The sequence below is a fragment of the Prosopis cineraria genome, unplaced genomic scaffold (genome assembly GCF_029017545.1).
Source record: "Prosopis cineraria cultivar Desert tree isolate PC_DT_omini unplaced genomic scaffold, ASM2901754v1 PC1, whole genome shotgun sequence".
Lineage (NCBI taxonomy): Eukaryota > Viridiplantae > Streptophyta > Magnoliopsida > Fabales > Fabaceae > Prosopis > Prosopis cineraria.
Genome location: NW_026555332.1, coordinates 53,959,080 through 53,977,459, shown reverse-complemented (window position 1 = coordinate 53,977,459; position 18,380 = coordinate 53,959,080). Strand labels below are relative to the sequence as shown.

The 18,380-nt window shown below is 34.6% G+C and overlaps 3 protein-coding genes across 8 annotated transcripts; 2 read left to right on the top strand and 1 right to left on the bottom strand.

The window, feature by feature from the left end:
- The first annotated feature begins 1,063 nt into the window (after positions 1-1,063).
- Positions 1,064-8,290, top strand: LOC129314029 (uncharacterized). 2 transcript variants are annotated; one of them, XM_054957420.1, is made up of 11 exons: positions 1,064-1,321; positions 1,554-1,808; positions 1,973-2,764; positions 3,507-4,059; positions 4,141-4,711; positions 5,359-5,656; positions 5,772-5,996; positions 6,448-6,621; positions 6,890-7,090; positions 7,200-7,313; positions 7,655-8,290. In XM_054957420.1, exons 3-11 carry the CDS (start codon positions 2,051-2,053, stop codon positions 7,985-7,987), a joined length of 3,183 nt encoding a protein of 1,060 aa, XP_054813395.1. In that variant the 5' UTR covers positions 1,064-1,321; positions 1,554-1,808; positions 1,973-2,050; the 3' UTR covers positions 7,988-8,290. The 2 variants fall into 2 exon arrangements, with proteins under 2 accessions (XP_054813395.1, XP_054813388.1); XM_054957413.1 differs by having other exon boundaries at positions 3,507-4,711.
- LOC129314044 (probable adenylate kinase 7, mitochondrial) lies at positions 3,557-10,731 on the bottom strand. Of its 5 annotated transcripts, none has more exons than XR_008594054.1 (7): positions 10,262-10,731; positions 9,705-9,845; positions 9,342-9,536; positions 8,848-9,230; positions 8,473-8,736; positions 4,312-4,767; positions 3,557-3,993 (listed from the first exon to the last, which is right to left on the bottom strand). XR_008594054.1 is itself a non-coding variant. In XM_054957432.1 (4 exons), the coding sequence occupies exons 1-4, from the start codon at positions 10,592-10,594 to the stop codon at positions 9,075-9,077; spliced, it is 825 nt and encodes a 274-aa protein (XP_054813407.1). In that variant the 5' UTR covers positions 10,595-10,731; the 3' UTR covers positions 8,826-9,074. The 5 variants fall into 5 exon arrangements, 1 of the variants encoding a protein (XP_054813407.1); XR_008594056.1 differs by having other exon boundaries at positions 3,557-3,975; XR_008594055.1 differs by lacking the exon at positions 4,312-4,767.
- Positions 10,732-17,040: 6,309 nt separating this feature from the next.
- On the top strand, positions 17,041-17,855 carry LOC129304692 (putative calcium-binding protein CML23). Its single transcript, XM_054944442.1, has one exon. The coding sequence runs from the start codon at positions 17,194-17,196 to the stop codon at positions 17,614-17,616; it is 423 nt and encodes a 140-aa protein (XP_054800417.1). The 5' UTR covers positions 17,041-17,193; the 3' UTR covers positions 17,617-17,855.
- The last annotated feature ends 525 nt before the right edge of the window (positions 17,856-18,380 follow it).

The window sequence follows — 18,380 nt, the reverse complement described above, 5'->3', positions numbered from 1 at the left end:
CTTGAAGGGATGGCTTGCTTGATTTAATCCTGCAGTCCGAAATTGCAGACCACTCAATTAACATATCTTAAGCGAGCGATATTAGCTCTAATATTGGACACAGCCAACCAAATCTCTCTCTCTCTCTGTTCCCTTGAACAAGCACAAATCTCACAGAACTTAACCTCGAAGAAAGAGGAAAAACATTGGCCGATATAAACGGAAAAAAATCGGAAGCATTAATGAGAGAATAAGACTGCTAGTTAAATTCGTAACCATGCACACAGATATCGAGATTAGAGAGCGCCCTACCTTAACCCATGCAACCTCTCTTGGAAATCTTGATTCAAAACATGGTTTTTGATCTCTCGGATATTGCAAACATTTCAATTGAAACTCCTGCTGTTACTTTCTATTATGTTTATTGACATAGTAATGTAAACGCGGCACTAGGCCACTAACTTCAGATTCCCATAAAGTCACATTTTCTTGTGAAAAAATATGGCACAATCAATTATTATCAAAATTTAAATAAATACTTATTAATTTAAGTTAATTTTTTATCAACAAGTATTCACCCGAGTTTTGTCAATTCATTTTAAATTGATAACAATTCGTCTGACTTATTTTTTATTTAAATTTTGATAATAACTAATTATTTACTGATATAAATTTCATATAAAATTCCTTAATTATTATTTTCTCTTTTCTTTTCGTTATTTTTTTTTTGGGGTATATTTCATGTATCAAGAATTGTTATACTAATATTAAGAAGATAACATTATTGAATTGAATCGTACTACAGACACTGGAATTGAAATTCGAACATTTACCTGAAGCCTTATACCTAAGCATTGTGCTTCAAACTCGGAAGAGGACAAAAAGAGAAATAATGATATCAGGACAATATGCATGTGAGAACCATGGCAAGACGAGCCTAGCCACTGACAAATTCGAAAAAAGAAAGGAGGTCAGGTTGCAAATGGGCGCCGTAAATTCTCGATCCATTTTCTTGGGACTGTGTCCATAAATTTTGTTTTGGCTGTTTAGCACACTTATCATGAAAATTGAACGCTGATGATACAAAATAATAGATTACAATGTTCTTTAAATTCACCGTCATCCTTTTTATTATTCATTGTTATTATTTTATTTTATTTCTGTGGAAGCATAGCTTTTTAAGTAATCTTTCACTGTCAGCTTGTGAGTCCCACAGGCTCAGATATCTTCGAGTCTCCGAAATGAGGACCCATTTTGAAGTCATAACAACGAACTCCTCCAGCTAGCGTCTGCAGTTCTGTCATTCCTACCAGGCTACCACTTCCACTCACTGCTTTTTCCGGTAAGCTTACATTAAGTTTGGTCCGCCTCTTATTATGTTTTACGCCTTTCTTTTTTTTCCCCCCGATGCATTTGTATTTATGTATTTATTATTTAACTTGCAAGTAAATTCATGAAATTTCTGCCTACTTTAAGCCTCAACTTGCATGGTTCTTTTAATGCATTCTCTGATCGGTGGATATAATGACTCTTACTTTGGTTCTGAGAATTTCTGCATTTGTTTGTTGGTCCAGCTCGTAAACTCTTGTTTACATGCTCAATGCAATCATTTTCTGAAAGGCGGGAGGTTTTTTTCCTTACTTCGTTTTCAACTTTCAAATAGTATGCGTGGTGGCTTCAGGGTCCAAGTCTCAGATAAATTCTCAAATGCCCGCGTCTTGTCCAGCCAGCTCACTGTAGTTCTCGCTTGATTTTCACGGCTTCATCCCTTCTTCTCTCTCTTCTCATTCTCGAGCCTGCTGAAGCACACTCACAGTCACACACGAACGGTAAGGGTCGAAGAGTTTTTCTTTTTCTTTTTTTTTGATGATTCTATGGGAATCCATCGCGATGTTCTCATTTTCTGTATTGCATTCTCCTGATTTCCGAGTTCTGTTATCTTTAAAACGTGATCGCCATCCTAATTTCCTGCCTTTATTCTGTTTCACTTCAGAGGGCTTGTGATTTCGCACATCTCACGACATTTTGAAGTCACTAATTCATCAATACAAGAGTCACAATCTCGGCAGCAATGGTCCTAGGCTTGAGAGGAAAGAATAGGAGAAGTGCCACTGTTCAAATTGATTACCTCGTTCATATACAGGAGATTAAACCTTGGCCCCCTACTCAATCCCTCAGATCCCTTCGTTCTGTATTAATGCAATGGGGAAATGGCGAATGCAGTTCAGGTTCTACCAATCTTGTTGTCCCCTCTCTTGGTTCTGTTATCGGTGAAGGAAAAATTCAATTTAACGAGTCATTTAAACTTCATGCAACTTTGTTGAGGGATATGTCTGTTAGAGGCGGTGATGCTGATGTATTTCAAAAGAATTGTTTGGAGTTCAACTTGTATGAGCCTCGAAGAGATAAGGCTGTTAAAGGCCAGTTATTGGGAACGGCTATCATAGATTTGGCAGATTATGGTATGCTCAAAGAGGCGTTGAGCATTAGTGCTCCATTGAACTGCAAGAGAAACTACAGAAACACAGATCAGCCACTTTTGTTCATTAAAATTCAGCCTGTTCAAAAGGATCACAATAGCTCGTCTTCAAAGGACAGGTTGTCAAAAGCTATGTCAAAGGGAAGTGGTGTTGGTGACTCTGTTTCGGAATTGATGAATGAAGAATACACTGAGGAAGCTGAGATTGCCTCTTTTACTGATGACGATATTTCCTCACATTCATCTGTGGCTGCAGTTACTTCCGTCCTTGAGTCCATTGGAAATAGAACTCCTGAACTTCAAGAGGTACCGTAGTTTTCTTCTATTCCTTCCTTGCATTGATAGAAGCATGCACTCTACTTGTATTGTTGTAACTGTGTTAATATTGAGGGACTCTACTTCTATTGTTGTAACTGTGTTAATATTGCGGGGATACTTATTTACATAGGCCCCTCGTCTCGTGTAAGATAGAACATGAACATTTATAAAGATAGAGAAAAGGGGGGTCTTTCACTTGGGGCTTGTTAATCACTTTTGACAAACATTTCTGAAAAAGAATTTTACGGGGCAGACTTATGTTATATTTGTACCCGGTCCATGTACTAGTACCATCCTTTCAAGGTATTGGGAACATCTTTACAATGTGTTGGCAGTGTCTATTCAATACGCTAATAACCAGTTACTGGCTTCTTAGGCATCCAAGAACTTCAATGTGTTGACATTCTTTCATCCCAGTACTAGGATAAATTTGCATTGCAGAATCCATATTTAGAAAATGAATCTATGCATCACTTCAACTGCTTTCCTCTTAATGAATCTGCTTCAGATTAATGCAGCATTTAGATGCTTTGTGTTGGAGAGGGATTAGGAACCACTACTGCATTACAGCATCTTTGATCTTCTGAATTTAATGTGAAAACAGAAACTGTATTTTCATGTTTTCATCAATGCTTAATAATGCAGTCTACTAGTTGGGTGAATTTCAGAATATCACAAAAATCCTCATCATACTATATTATTTGATATGATAACTGTAACCAAATCGCAGAATGGATCTACTCAAAACACAGATGGGAATGATAAAGAGCATGCGCTGGATTCAGAAAAAAGGATTGAAAAATTGAATATAATACCGCAAGATACATATAAGAAGCTGGAGAGGAGTTCGCCATACACATCATCAGTAGATGTATCATCTGATCTTGGGAGTCCACTAAATGGTCAAACTTCTATTAGTTCTCATCATAGTTCAGTGACATCCCAAAAGCATGTTGTCTCATCAATCGTTCATCGTTCTTCCCCATCTTTAGCACTTGACAACTTAAATGAAAATCCTAGGACCAAGACTGGCAGCAGTTACTACGAGCATTTGAATCAGCATGTTCAAATAAACGCTGATACAAGTAGAACTATAACTACTGATGCTCAATTAAACCGCAATGAATGCACTTCTCATGGTTATCCTTGCAACACAGCATCTCCAGATAATAATCACTATGTGGGAACGAATCCTGGCACTGCAAACAAGGATGGTTCTGAAATCAACGACAAACTTTATAAGGGATGTGAGGAAGCTGAAAATTATCACGTGGAAAGCATAAGTGATAAATTTTACTGTAGTTCTGTTAATGATAAACATGCAAATGAAATTTCTAATTTGTATAAGCTCTGCCATGTGACAGATGAAAATTCTGGAACTGAAGGTGTCAAAGATCAAAACCCATTGAGTACAAGTGCATATACTTTAGATGGGACAAATATTGTTTTGAAAGACAATAGTCTGAAAAGTGAAAGATTAAAGCACGTAAAGTCTGTAAGGTCACCTACAGACTCAACATTGAGTACTGGATCACCTGGCAGTAATCATCATGATGAAGTAAAGGATGCTGGCATGGTTGGAGATGTGCAAAATAATGGAGGGAATATCAGAGTCAGTGACAAAAAAGATGCCAAGGTTTATCCAAAGGAAGTAAGGAGTTCAATTTCAGACCGCAAAATCAATCTTTTGGAAAGCAAGATAAAGATGCTTGAAGGAGAGTTAAGAGAAGCTGCAACTATAGAGGTTGCTCTATATTCTGTAGTTGCTGAGCACGGAAGCTCCATGAGTAAGATATATGCCCCAGCTCGGCGCCTTTCTAGGCTCTATCTTCATGCTTGTAAAGAAAATCTTCGATCAAGAAGGGCTGGAGCTGCTAAAAGTGCTGTTTCTGGACTAGTACTTGTTGCAAAAGCGTGTGGAAATGATGTCCCAAGGTACGCCTGAGCTAAATATTTTCTATGCATATAATTTTAAGCGCTTTCCCACCAACCTGTTGAAATGTAACAATGAGATTTGGTGGGCAGGAACGAAGGCTAAGAACCGATCATCATCAACCTCTTTCTATTTTTAATATTAATGAATATAATCATAAACACAGAAATCAGAAGATAAACTATCATCAATAGCTACTTTTCTGGATAATCATGAGGAATGATTATATAATATCATTTATCCTTTGACACATCATATAATCAATTAAGTTAAAATTTTTATTTGCTTTGTAGTTCAAGCCTGAAAACTAATTGCATCGTCGTAAAAGGTTAGGGGTCAGTGAAAATAATATTTCCTTTGATCAGTTAATTGAGAAAACAAGAGGCTTCTACAGCTTAAAGAATGTTTCCTTCTTTATTTTCTGAACTTGCCTAGATGCCTCTGTCAAAATACTTACAAAACGAGACTCAGCTTCATCTAAACTTTACAACTAATAGGATATAAGATCAAATGGCGAATGAAGTGAAGTAGATATCTTGCTAACGGTTCAATCTAATGAGTCAGAGAAGTTGCCAATTCTTGCTACATGAGATGTTATTTTTTCATCATAAGCTCTGCGAACTGATTGACCTCTGGCATCCAACTGCAGGTTGACATTTTGGTTGTCTAATTCTATCGTGTTAAGAACAATTATATGCCAAACCACCAAAAATGTAATGCCTTCTGTTACTGCTGGACCTAGCGTAAAAAGGAGAATTGGGGGAGAGGGGAATGACAAGATAACTCCCTCACTGCGATGGAAGGGATCCTCTCCCAGAAACAATGAAAACACCACTGTTGAGCAAGAAGGTTTTGGTAATTGGGATGACCCCCTTGTATACATATCAGCACTGGAAAAGGTAGAAGCTTGGATCTTCTCTCGCATTGTGGAATCTATATGGTGGCTGGTAATCCCTTAACTATTTTCTCCTTCTGAACAATCCTAAAGCAGCATACTAGACTGGATAAACATTAAAATTTTTTATCAGCATCTTATCTGAATTCTACTTGGTCTATATCCAGACTATGACTCCACACATGCATCAAGTTGATGCGAAGGTCACCGAAAAAGGTGTGGGCTCTTCCTCATGGAAAACCTTTGGAAGGATGTCTAGCTCATGTGATCATGAACAGGGGAAGTTTTCACAAGATATTTGGAAGAATGCCTTTAAGGAAGCCTATGAAAAGCTCTGTCCTATTCGTGCTGGAGGGCATGAGTGTGGTTGTTTGCCAGTGCTGTCTAGATTGGTCAGTCTATAATTTTTCCCCTGTTCTGTGGCGTCAAAATGTACTTCAGTTGGTCTTTCTCTTTTGGTCTATTACTGTTCCTGATTTCAAAATTCTCTTTCTATAGAATTTAATACCTGAGATTCCTGGTAACAAGTGAATCTTTAATGGGAACTTTTGGGTAAAATATCAGCTTGTGATAATGGCAGTTATGAGGGTTGCCCCTTATATCTGGTCAAATCTCTGATCACCTGAATCAGGGTGGTTGACTTGCAAGGTACTTCACGCTTATGATTTGTGCAAATTGCTTGAGCACAAGGCTCCTGAACTGCAAGTGTTTGTTTTAGATTTAAAATATAAAAAAATCAATTGATCTTTTTCTTCTAATATGTAGTTAAGTTTGTTTTGGCTGATAAAAACTCTTTCTTGCTTCTATCCTGACATCAAAATGCTGTTCTTTTACTAAATCTAGATAATGGAGCAATGCGTGGCAAGATTAGATGTGGCTATGTTCAATGCTATTCTTCGTGAATCTGCTGATGAAATCCCAACTGATCCTGTATCCGATCCAATCAGTGATCCTAAGGTTCTTCCTATTCTCCCTGGAAAATCAAGCTTCGGAGCTGGTGTGCAGCTAAAAACTGCGGTATATTTCTCCTACACCTGAAAACTACAATATCAGGCCATCCACCTATGGCTTCATTTAAGCCTAAAAACATGGGTTCAATTCATGTTTTTCTTTCTGCGGATAACTCTATTTGTTTTGAACGGGGCTCTAATAATGGACCAACAGTATAGCTTTGAGAGGGCTGCCCATAAAATAGTCTACTATGTTAAAGTTGTATTGAATCAGACTCTATATAATGTTGAAAGTGTATTGAATCAAGTTCTGACTTGTGGGCTGCACTTCCCAGATTGGGAACTGGTCTAGATGGCTTACTGACCTATTTGGCATTGATGATGATGACTCGCTTCAAGACAACGATGACCCTGACTTAGCTAATAATGATGGGAGCCAGAATGCATCTTGCAAGTCCTTCCATCTTCTTAATGCACTAAGTGAACTCTTGATGCTTCCTAAGGATATGCTGCTGGGTGCATCCGTCAGGAAAGAGGTTTGGCCATGAACTTGAGATGTTTCTATTTTTCCTCATTCACTTAATTGCCAAAAAGTTTCTTTCATCAGTCATGGTAGTCATGTTGAAACGGATTTTGTTTGTGAAGGTATGCCCTATGTTTAGCGCACCAGTAATCAAGAGGATTTTAAACAATTTTGCCTCAGATGAGTTCTGCCCTGATCCAATTCCAACTGCTATTTTTGAAGCTCTAGATTCAGAGGTTAGATAAGCAAATGTGCACTTATTTTCTTCACAATTCGCTTAATGTCGCGATGAATTTCCTCCTCACTGTACATCATATTTCATGAAATTTGCTTTTTGGTTCACTTAAGCAGTGGCGACCCATCATAATTCCATTCCTTTCTATCATATGGTTGACTCCTTGGTCATTGGCTAGTTTGTAAGCCTGGACTGCCTGGTAGCGATGCTCAGCGTAAAAGACCTGTCCGCGTTAGATATTGAGTTATTTGACATGCAATGTTCCATTAATGAAGTACCAAAATTTCTGCGGAATTTGTTTGTAATCTCTGGATTTTTTTTTCTATTTTCAATTTTCTACAGGATGATCTCGAGGATGATGGAGTGCGTGTCAAAAACCTCCCATGCATTGCGACCCCCACAGTCTATATAACTCCCGCTGTATCTTCCATAGCAAACATAATTGGGGAGGTCGGAAGCGAACCTAAACTGAGAAGTAGATCTTCCGTTCTAAGGAAGGCATACGCCAGCGATGATGAGCTCGATGAATTAAACTCTCCCGTGTCTTTGATATCTAACGATGGTTTCATGTCCAAAGCACATTCTACAAAACCCACTTGGAAGTCGAAAGAAATTCAAAATTCATTTGCTGTCAGATATAAACTCCTTACGGATGTATGGGCGAACAGCGAATAGTCCCGCAGAATCTGCCAAAAGATGCTACTCTCTGCCTGCTACCTTTCCGATATACCACTTGTACAAAAGAAACGGCTATCTCCCCTTAGTTGGGCAGATCAGAAATAACTTGATAACACTATGTAAATTAATAATATTTAGACGATCACTACATACAGCTTAGTACATAATACAGGGTCCTAGAACAGACGTCTGTTAGATTGAGGCCGTTCTATCCTATACGCTTGTTTCTAATTTTGTTTGAAAACAGCTGGTCCCAAAATGGAAATGTGGAATGAAAGTCTCAAATAGATTCGAATATCAGTGGTGGTATGATTTATTTCAAGCGCTGTTGAAATAAGCATAAAGAAAACGATAGCAAGTCCGACCAGAAGTTGAGCCTTTGACCTATTTGAACAAATAGGTAGCAAGCATTTGCATTTTTGATTCCTTAACAATCTAATTCTAAGCAAGCATGACACAATGGAATTGAAAAAATTAAGAACCTGATTGAGGATGCTTGGTGATATGATATCCTCCTTGGCCTCTGCCTGACTGAAAGATGTAGTGGCATCAAGTAGCCCCGGATGCCATGCCATACCTACATCAGAAGATAGCCCCGCAGATTGGATCCGTAAAGTAGTTAAAAAGGGGGCAAAAATACTGGTTCTGCCATTTTGTTGCACTAGAATTTCTGCGTGAAGTCATTCCATCCTGGAACTGGATAGGGAAGTTGCGGGAAAGCAGAGCGGCACAAACCAGTTCAGATCCTTAGAACCCAAAAGCCATCGTCACATAATTATTGGATAGCAATGGAACCCAAAATTAACGAGCTGAAGGGGAAAAGTGCACAGAAACAGAAAAGAAGATAACATGCTCACTTGTAAAATAATAGTGGTCATACAGGGCCGTATTCTGCCTTTCTTTACTTGAGGCAACACATCGAAGGTAAACTCTCCAGGTTGTCAAAAATTGAAAAGAAAAACGAACAAACAAAACAAAACTTCCGGAAATTATTTAAAAATTTTCCGAATAACTCTGGCTCTCATATTCACAAGTACTAGAACGCCGCAAAGGAATATGAATGCTGGGTGGGAAGATTGATGACCTATTTAGCAGTCAACTTCTGTGTAGAACTAGTAGCATTAATGTGCTTAAGATGCAATGCAGCCAGAAGCCCCTGCCAGTTTTCTCCAGGTCCACCGGCTACTTCAAAATTAATAAGTTTCTTCTGCTTACAGTAGTAATCTTCCAACATCTTGCTCTAGAAAAGACAAAAACAAGACAAATAATGAGACGCAATAACTCATAATAGAACCACATGTAATTGATATCCAAGTGTAACTTCTAAAAAGGAGGAAAAGGTTATCGTTACCTGTTCTCCAAGGTTGCCGAAATTTTCTTTACGAGAACTTCCGCAACGGGATTTTAATAGTTCATCCTGCAACTGCTCAGATGAAGCCCCGCAGCAGCTCATTCGAATATACTCCTGAGTTTTCTTCGCCGAGTTTTCTTCCGAGCATTTGAAATTCACAACCAAATCAACATGAACAATTTGATCAAGAATCTCCTGTAATAGATAAGCAACTGATCATTACAAATGCAAGGAGTCAAATTATAGGTATGTCGCTTAACTCCTGGGCATGACATCAGTTACTAGAAAAATAATTCGCGCCGATAGAGAAATAATATATCATGAGTAATTATAACTTCCGAAAGCGGAAAAAATTAAACTTACAGCCTGAATCCTTGTACGAGGAATTCCATCCAGGATGAAGCCAGTTTCACCTGTTGAATATCCTTCTTCAAGCCTTCTCGACAGTAACCCGAAAATTATTTCCTCGGGAACAAGCTTTCCTTCGTTCAGGGCATTCGCTATCTGGAATGGAGAAACTTGCGTAAGATACAGGAGCATGACATGTATTGGAAGGGAAAACTATTAAATCAACAGAGCTGAACCATGCCAGACGAACCTTCAAACTATAAAGCAAAATCAACACCTAAGCTTGCTCGATTTTGACACGAGCTCGAGGTGTTATTGTGTGTGTGTTCCTCTCTTCACAAAATAGGCGCACATAAAAGCATCAGTAACTAAACCTTATGAGAGGATGAAGGCAGAGATAGATAGATAGATAGATAGGTTTGGAAAAGAAATATCCAGGAAATTAGCTCATCCCATTTTTCCTCGCATCAACAGTTAATTGTTCCCTCTCGAACGCTCTTGCCGCAACTTTCCGAACAACGAAAAAAAAAATGCAGCACCACGTATTCTGAATTTACAAGAGACGAAATTACCTGCTGGTAGAGAGCAGAGCGTGGGGTCAGCTCCTGCCGAAGAAGACTGCCCATAGATATATGGGGAACTTCAAGAAGCTTGGAGAGCCTCTCGGCAAACACGTGGCGTTTGGCGCCCGACTCCCCAATCATTACCCACTGAACTCCACGTTCCGGCGCCCAACCCGCCGATTCGGCCATGGCTCTAGGCCTGCACGCCTCGTACTCATCTTCGTCATCATCATAGTCGTACTGAACGGCCAAAGCCGCCGATCCGAGAGCTCGGTTGGAAAGGAATCCAAGGGCTCCGAGCGAGGGTGGTGAAACCAGTCTCCTAAGGCTGATCGCGGCCATTGGCAGCGGCGGCGATTGGCAGTAGGGCTTCTGTCCCGCACGACAAGGGAAAACGAGAAGAGCAAGCTGCGCAAGAGGGAAAGAGGACTTTCGACACGAGGCTCAAGGACGATCTCATGTCACCTAGAAGTTGGGGACATGCCATAAAAAATCGCGTTAATTACGAAAATACTATGAGGATATGCTCATAGTAATGAGGAGAGTTCGAGGGAAAGCGAGCCTCGCGCGATGTGTTGCCAGCTGTCAATTCCTGGTTGGCAGTTATAAAAGCACTCCCACAGAGATGTCGGGGAGCCCAACCGGTCCGAGGACGGAGAAAAATAATAATAAAAAAAAAATCAATAATTAATTGTAAAAAATATTGGGACAATATCACTTAAGGACAACCCTAACAAGTTTATATCAACTAAGGACCTTAAAGATTCTGAAATTCCATGCAGTCCTTGATCATTAATTTATATTAATTTCTTACACAAAATGGCAGAATTGCCCCTAAAATTTATAGTAAAAAAGTCCCCCACATTATCATCAATGCTGGTCGTTAGAGACCCTGCTGGCAATGAGGTTACTAAAGCTCTTACCACTAATAAAGTTATCAACAGCCGATCATCGAAGCTTCAATACTGGTGACACTTTCATTCAAAGATGGTAAAAGTGGTTAAGGAATTTGATTCCATGACTCCTTGGTTAATTTCTTCACTTCTATACTTTTAAAAATTATTAAATTTAAATTTTTTGATTTAATTTAACAATCCAAATTTATTCTAATTTCTTCGCTTCTTTGCAAAAGAGCAAATCCAACCCCAAAACTAGAAGGAGTAGAAGTAATACTACCAGCGATCACGTGCGAAGCTTGTTTGAGGTGTCTAATGGTGTTGGAAGTTTATTACTTAAGGAACTGACACGTGTATCTCGATATATTAACATTTTTAAGGTGGCTCTTGACAAAACTCTGTCACTTATAAAGCAAAGAATCACTAAATTCAATTGGGAGAATGATAGAGAAATCTCAAAATGATTGATTAATTCAACTTAAATATCAAATGCTAAATTTCATGAATTTGAAAGTTCAGTTCTCAATTTTATAACTTTTTTATAATAAATTTGTAATTTATATTTCAAATTTTAACAGAAAAAGAAATTTATTTATTCTTCAAGCATATTAAAATTTTAAAAATAAATTATCTCATTATAATGAAGTGGTTACCAGTCAAGCTTATAAATTCTTAGAGTTTAAAGCTTGGGACATGAGTTAAATTAATTAGTCATTTTGAAACATCTCTATCATTCTCGCAATTCAATTTGTATGACAACAATGTGAAGGACCAATTAATTTTGATTTACTTTTCTTTAAAGAGTTCCCTCATTGTCATCAGTCACTGGAGCTCTAGCGACAATCACTAGATCAGTAAAGGAGATATATTTTTTTTAAGGTAGTCAAGGAAAGGTTTGAACTCACAGCTCTTTAACTACTCAAGATGATTGCCAACCACTAAATTTTAGTTATGTGATGCAAATCTTTGTTCATATTCTTAATTTTATTTTCATCTTTCATGTCAATAGTTGTCAAGTGTTCAATGATTACTTATCATTTTACAAATTATTACTTATTAAATTATTAAAAAATTTGCTAAAAAATTTAATATGCATTAATTTTTATAAATGTTTGCTTGTTTTTATTATAGAAAATTTACATGTTAAAAGCTTGCTTGAATTTTTTATTTTACTATAATTTATTTATCAAATTATTAAAATAAATTTTTAAAACTAATAAGAGAAATGTCATTTCACAAATGGTTACTTGTTAGATTACCAATGAGGTTTGTTCGAAAAATTAATTTGCAATGGATTTTATAAATGTTTAACAGATTTGTTACTAAGAGTTTACATGTTAAAATCTTGTGTAAACTTATTATTTTACTAAAATTTACTTACCAAGTTATGAAGAACAAATTTTAAAGATAGTAATGAAACTTATCATTTTATAAATGATTACTTATTAAATTATCAATGAAAAATTTATAAAAAAATAATATGCACTGGTTTTTAACAAATTCCTATTGTTAATTTAAAGAGTAAACTTTCAACGTGTGAACTTTTGGTAATAAAAACTTATTAAACATTTATAAGATCTAGTGCATATTAAATGTGTTTTAACAAGTCTCAATTGATGATTTAATAAGTAACCTTTTGTGAAATGATAAATCTCATTATAAGTTTTAAAAATTTTTACAAAATAATAAGTTATACAAGTTTTTAACAGGTAATTTTTTTTTCTTGTAATACAAAAAGTAAATATTTATAAGAATCATCACATATTAAAATTTTTTAACAAATTCTCATTAATAATTTAACAAGTAAACATTTGTAAAATGGCAGGTATTACTTGCTTTGAAATTTTTTCTTAATAATTTGACAGGTAAATTTTGTAAAATAATAAGTTCATATAGGCTTTTGATATGTAAACTTTTGATAATAAAAATAAGTAAACATTTATAAAAATTAATGTACATTAAATTATTTAATAAGTCTCATTGTTAATTTAACAATTAACCATTTGTGAATAACAAATAACCATAAAGTTCATAACAAATGTTATCATGAAGAGTGAAACAAAGTTAAAAATATATATAAAGATTTGTGCTGTAAGTTCAAATCCCACAACCACCTTGAAAAAAAAATTAGTTCACCTCCCTTGCCTATTTGATTATTGGCATTGGAACTTCAGAGGTCGATGACAATGGGGGAATTATTTTAAAAAATAAAAGAGAGATAATTTTGTCTTTTCACACTAAATTTTAATAAAAAAATAAGGTATATATCCCATAGAACATACTTATTTACAAATAAGTATTGTAAAATTTAGAAACCGCAGCAAATTTTCTTAAAACCCGAGTGTAATTTGAATTTAAAATATAAAGACAATACTGTCCTCATTAAAAATACTAAAATTACAATTGTAAAATATTAAAATGTAAGTTAAAAATTACTGACATAGCAGTTGTAGATAATTAGTGTTAAACTTTATTGGCAACACATAATTCATTTAATTGTTACATATGTGAAGTTATCATTGTAAAATATTGGAGTAATTATTGTAAATTATTGATGAGGTAGTTGCATATAATTAGTATCAAATTTGTAATATATGATCAATTTAACTATTAAATATGTAAAGCCACAGTTGTAAAGAGTTGAAATAATAGCTATAAATTACTTACAAGGTAGTTGTAAATTATTTGATTGATATAATGTATTTTTTAATAGGGACATTATTATCCTCACACCTCATTTTTAAATTTCATTCAAATCTCAATAAAACTGACTGTAATTTTTAAATATCATATGATTTATTTATAAATAAAGCAGTTTCATAAAGCTTATACATAATTTTTTTTATTTTAACTTTATTTTGGTCTCTCAGTTTTGCAAAGCACTTTGAGAACCCTTTGACATTTTCTCATGAATAAATCGCTATACAAGTTCTTCAATGCAAATTCCCAAAAAAAAAATATTATCTTTCATCTATTTGAATAAAAAAATTATTACAATTTTATTGTCAACCTATTGACACTTGCTAGAATGCAGAAGCAATAATCAAAGCAAATAACATATTCTCCAAAGATTCCAAATCAATATTGGGTTAAATTATCAATTAACCCTTAAATAAAATGAATTCAAATGACTAAAAAAATTAGTAAGATTGAACTTTTATCTTCAAGTTGGATTTGATAGGGAATTGAATTTTATACCAATTGGTTTATCTTATTATGTAAAATTATTTTGATACAATTATAATCATCTTTAATATAACTATAATCATAACATGTTGTGAAGCCTGAATGCTGAGTTGAGTTGAAATTATTTGAATTATAATTGAAATGTATTTTTATTGAAGATTGTCATTAACTCTTGAAGTCTTATGATAAATTTTATGTGATTATAAATATATTTGTTATCTTACTTAAGTTTGTCACATTAAAATGAATCATTATATTTCATAGAGGAAAATGGAGAAAAGAAGCAAAGTAATGTATTAGATTATTGAGATCAATCTCCTGGCCATATAGACCAAATTTGATCTCATTCAATTTCGAGTTAATTAAACTTGGATCAAACAAAATTATTGATTGTTTAACTTAATTCTTTTATAAAAGAAGCTAGACTTCAAGTTAGTTTGAAATCTTTTCCCATCCATCTTTTGTGTAGCACTAATTCCACTTTTTTCTTATTTTTCTCCCTTGGCAACCACATCATAAACCATTTTGCTTGCTAAAATGGCTTTGCTTTGGATATCCAGCATATAATTATATGATCAGCCGACCCAAAAAAGGAAAGAAGATTCTAAACTTGTCATTAGAAGTTACGTTCATTCAATTTAAACAGCGTGTGAACAAGATCTGATCAATTATTTCAATTCAGCTCACTATTAAATATTAATTGACATTCAATACAAATATCATCAATATAAATAAAAAATAAAAAATATAAAAGTTACAATAAGTGATGATATTTATAATTTATTTTAAATTTTTTAAGTAACGCACATGGCTCTGTAGGGCCTAAAATAATTTGCTGTATTAATTTTGAATCGTTTTTGTTTTTTAAATGGAATACACATGAATTAGAGGCAGTCAACATATTGCGCATAAAAAAAGGGGGGGGGGGGGGGAGCACGAAGTTGCGGTGTACTCCGTCGACCAATAAGTACGGTGATGCTGTGATGCACATATGACTTTTTCGTCGCCGAAGCGGCACGTCAATTAGTCTTTATTAGCACACAGTACACAGACCGGCCTTCGTCTTCCAATATCTCAGGAGCTACCCATTAACACTTTCTTTAATTGATTAAATACAGGCCCCTTTTTAATTAAAATAAAATTAAATATTAAATCTGATCGCATCTCCAAAAATTTATCAAAAAATTTATAAAGAATCTTAAAATTATTTAATATTATTTAAAATAATAAATTTATTTATTAATTTATTAATGTTTATTTGTTAAATTTTTTCAAGGTATTTTATTGATATACTCTCAAATTTATACCACCAATAAATACTTATTTCTTTCATTAAAAAAATATAAAATATTTTTTAAGAGATTATATGTTAAAAAATATAAGACATGTTTAATATTTTAATGTATAATTATTGCATTTTTTTAAAAGTACTGCTAATAAATAAATTACTTTATATTCATTTTAGAGTGAAATATCTTATTAAATAGAGATAAGTATGAAAAAATTATGTTAATTTAAAAAAAATTAACTATTATATTAAAAGTGATATTTGATTAATAATACCTTATTTTTTTAATTAATGAAAATTTTATTTCTTATTTTCACACTGCTAAGGTCTAAATTCTAGATTTTCAACCATAAAAAACACGGTGGAAGCCTCTTTGCTCTTTCTTGCCCTACAATTGGCAATTGCCAAGTCCTTTCTGGCACGCTAACAGTGTTATAAAATTATGTCGGCCCACAGTCTAGCACGCGAGGGATGTCAACCAATACATGCAAAATATACCCAATAACATCCATTTTGAATTTCTATGAATGTCACCCTTAATTTAGTATTTGTGATACAAGATCCGGCTTTATTTCTTCAAATTGTCGCTTGTGGTAAAAATTTCAACAATGAAAAACACACATAATAACAAATACAAATAACTACTAGTATAATTTATAAGCAAAGATATCATAATCAATCATGATGTCAAAGTTAACTATTTAATTTGCAGCTATTCAATGCTCCAATTAATTTCTCCCTTCTTATTTATAAAACTCTACCCATTAGTTTTTTTTATCAAATTAAATACTCTCTAATTTTAAATATAAGATTATTAATGAAATATTCATCTAATATGTTTAAAAATACTCTTGCCACTTTCAATTTCAATTTCAATTTCAATCAATAGTTTTTCTATCCTCTCCTATACCAATCAAAAGACACCTTGCGAAGTTATTGTAAAAGTTTTTTGATGTTTAATTATTTCGACCTAATTTTTTTAATCTCATTAACAAGGCTTTATAAAAAGTACAGCTGGAAGTATATTTTCATGATTAAATTAATTCTGATGCATGAATAAAATGTTTTAGCGATGAAAACTGTTATTTAATTTTGAATTCCAAGTCGAGGAGGAGAATCAATAGTTGCTTTATTTTGATCTTACATGTGATATCTTCGAGGTTGATTTCAGCGTTTATTCTTCCTCTTGTGATTTTGTGGGGGAAGAGTCTTCGACGGCTCCTCGTGTCCCATGGATCGCTACAAATGAGTCTTCCTTAATTTCCCTCCAAAATCTTCGAACCTAATTGATTCCTTCTCCATTATTCGCCTTTAATTACGAAAGTGCCATGCAACTTCTTCGTTCACCTTACGAAAGAGAAAAATATATATATACAGACAATTGAATCAACCAGGCCGGTCAGGTCAACTCATTCCACGCACGCGTAATTCATTGATATATATGTATATCTCCTTCCTCTACCTCTTACCATTTCCAAGCCCTTTTGTTGCTTCCTCTAATTCATTTCTTTGATGCCATTGAGATCCATTACCGACGTGTATATATACAGACTCATCAACATTAATTATATATGGATAAGGTGACGCAATATGGGCGTGTGTTTGATCACTTTGACGAGGACGGGGACGGTAGGATATCGGCAAAGGAGCTGCGGCAATGTGTGGAGGCGATAGGTGGGGAGCTGACGGAGGAGGAGGCGGAGGCAGCGACGGAGTATTTGGATGCGGACGGGGATGGGCTGGTGGGGTTTGAGGACTTTGTGAGGTTCGTGGAGGGAGGGGAAGAGGAGGAGAAAGTGAAAGACTTGAGAGAAGCGTTTAAGATGTATGAGATGGATGGGAGTGGATGTATAACTCCGAAGAGTCTGAGCAGCATGCTTAGCAGATTAGGTCAGTCCAGAAGTATCGATGAATGTCAACTCATGATCTCTAGATTCGATCTCAACGGTGATGGTGTCCTCACTTTTGATGAGTTTAAAGTCATGATGTTGTGAAAATTAATTACCTTGTCTTGCTTCATTCATCTCTCTCATTCTTTTCCTCACATTCATTGTATCTTAGAGCTTCCTCAGCATACGTATTGAGATACATATGCATTTACCTTGTCGATGTGGCTGTAAAATGTAATACGGACCTTGCATGACCAAGGAAGATTTGATAATTTTTTCCCTCCATTTGTAATTGAGTGATTATAATTAGATATAATGGATGTTTCTCTTAATTATTGTGTCAATCTATTTGGTGTTTGTTACTATTTACTTTTGCTCATTGCCTAGTATAGACATCCAAGTTAACGTTTTTGGTTGAACTGATAAACCGTTAAACTAATATCTTAACCGATTTAATAAAATATATTGTTTATAATTGATCTAACATGATTCGACTATAATTTTAATCATTAACTTTTAAGTCAATATTTTGATTGAATCAATAATCAATTCAATTTTAATACCTTAATTCATTGTACTGTTAGAGTTCATACATATATACGTGCATATATGGTGGCACCTCATGAGAATATAATTAATTACTACATAATTATTAATTAGCTCATACTTTTCTAGTTTTATTTATGTATTACTCTTAACATATTTCACTAGAATTAAGTAAATCCTCAAAACGCATTAAATCTATCTAAAATTTTAGTAGGTTCTTAGCCTTACCCTTATTAAATATGCACACTTTAACAATATATTCATCTAATTCTATTTATAAGTTATTTCTAATGTGCTTTATTAAAATTAAGAAAAATCTTAAA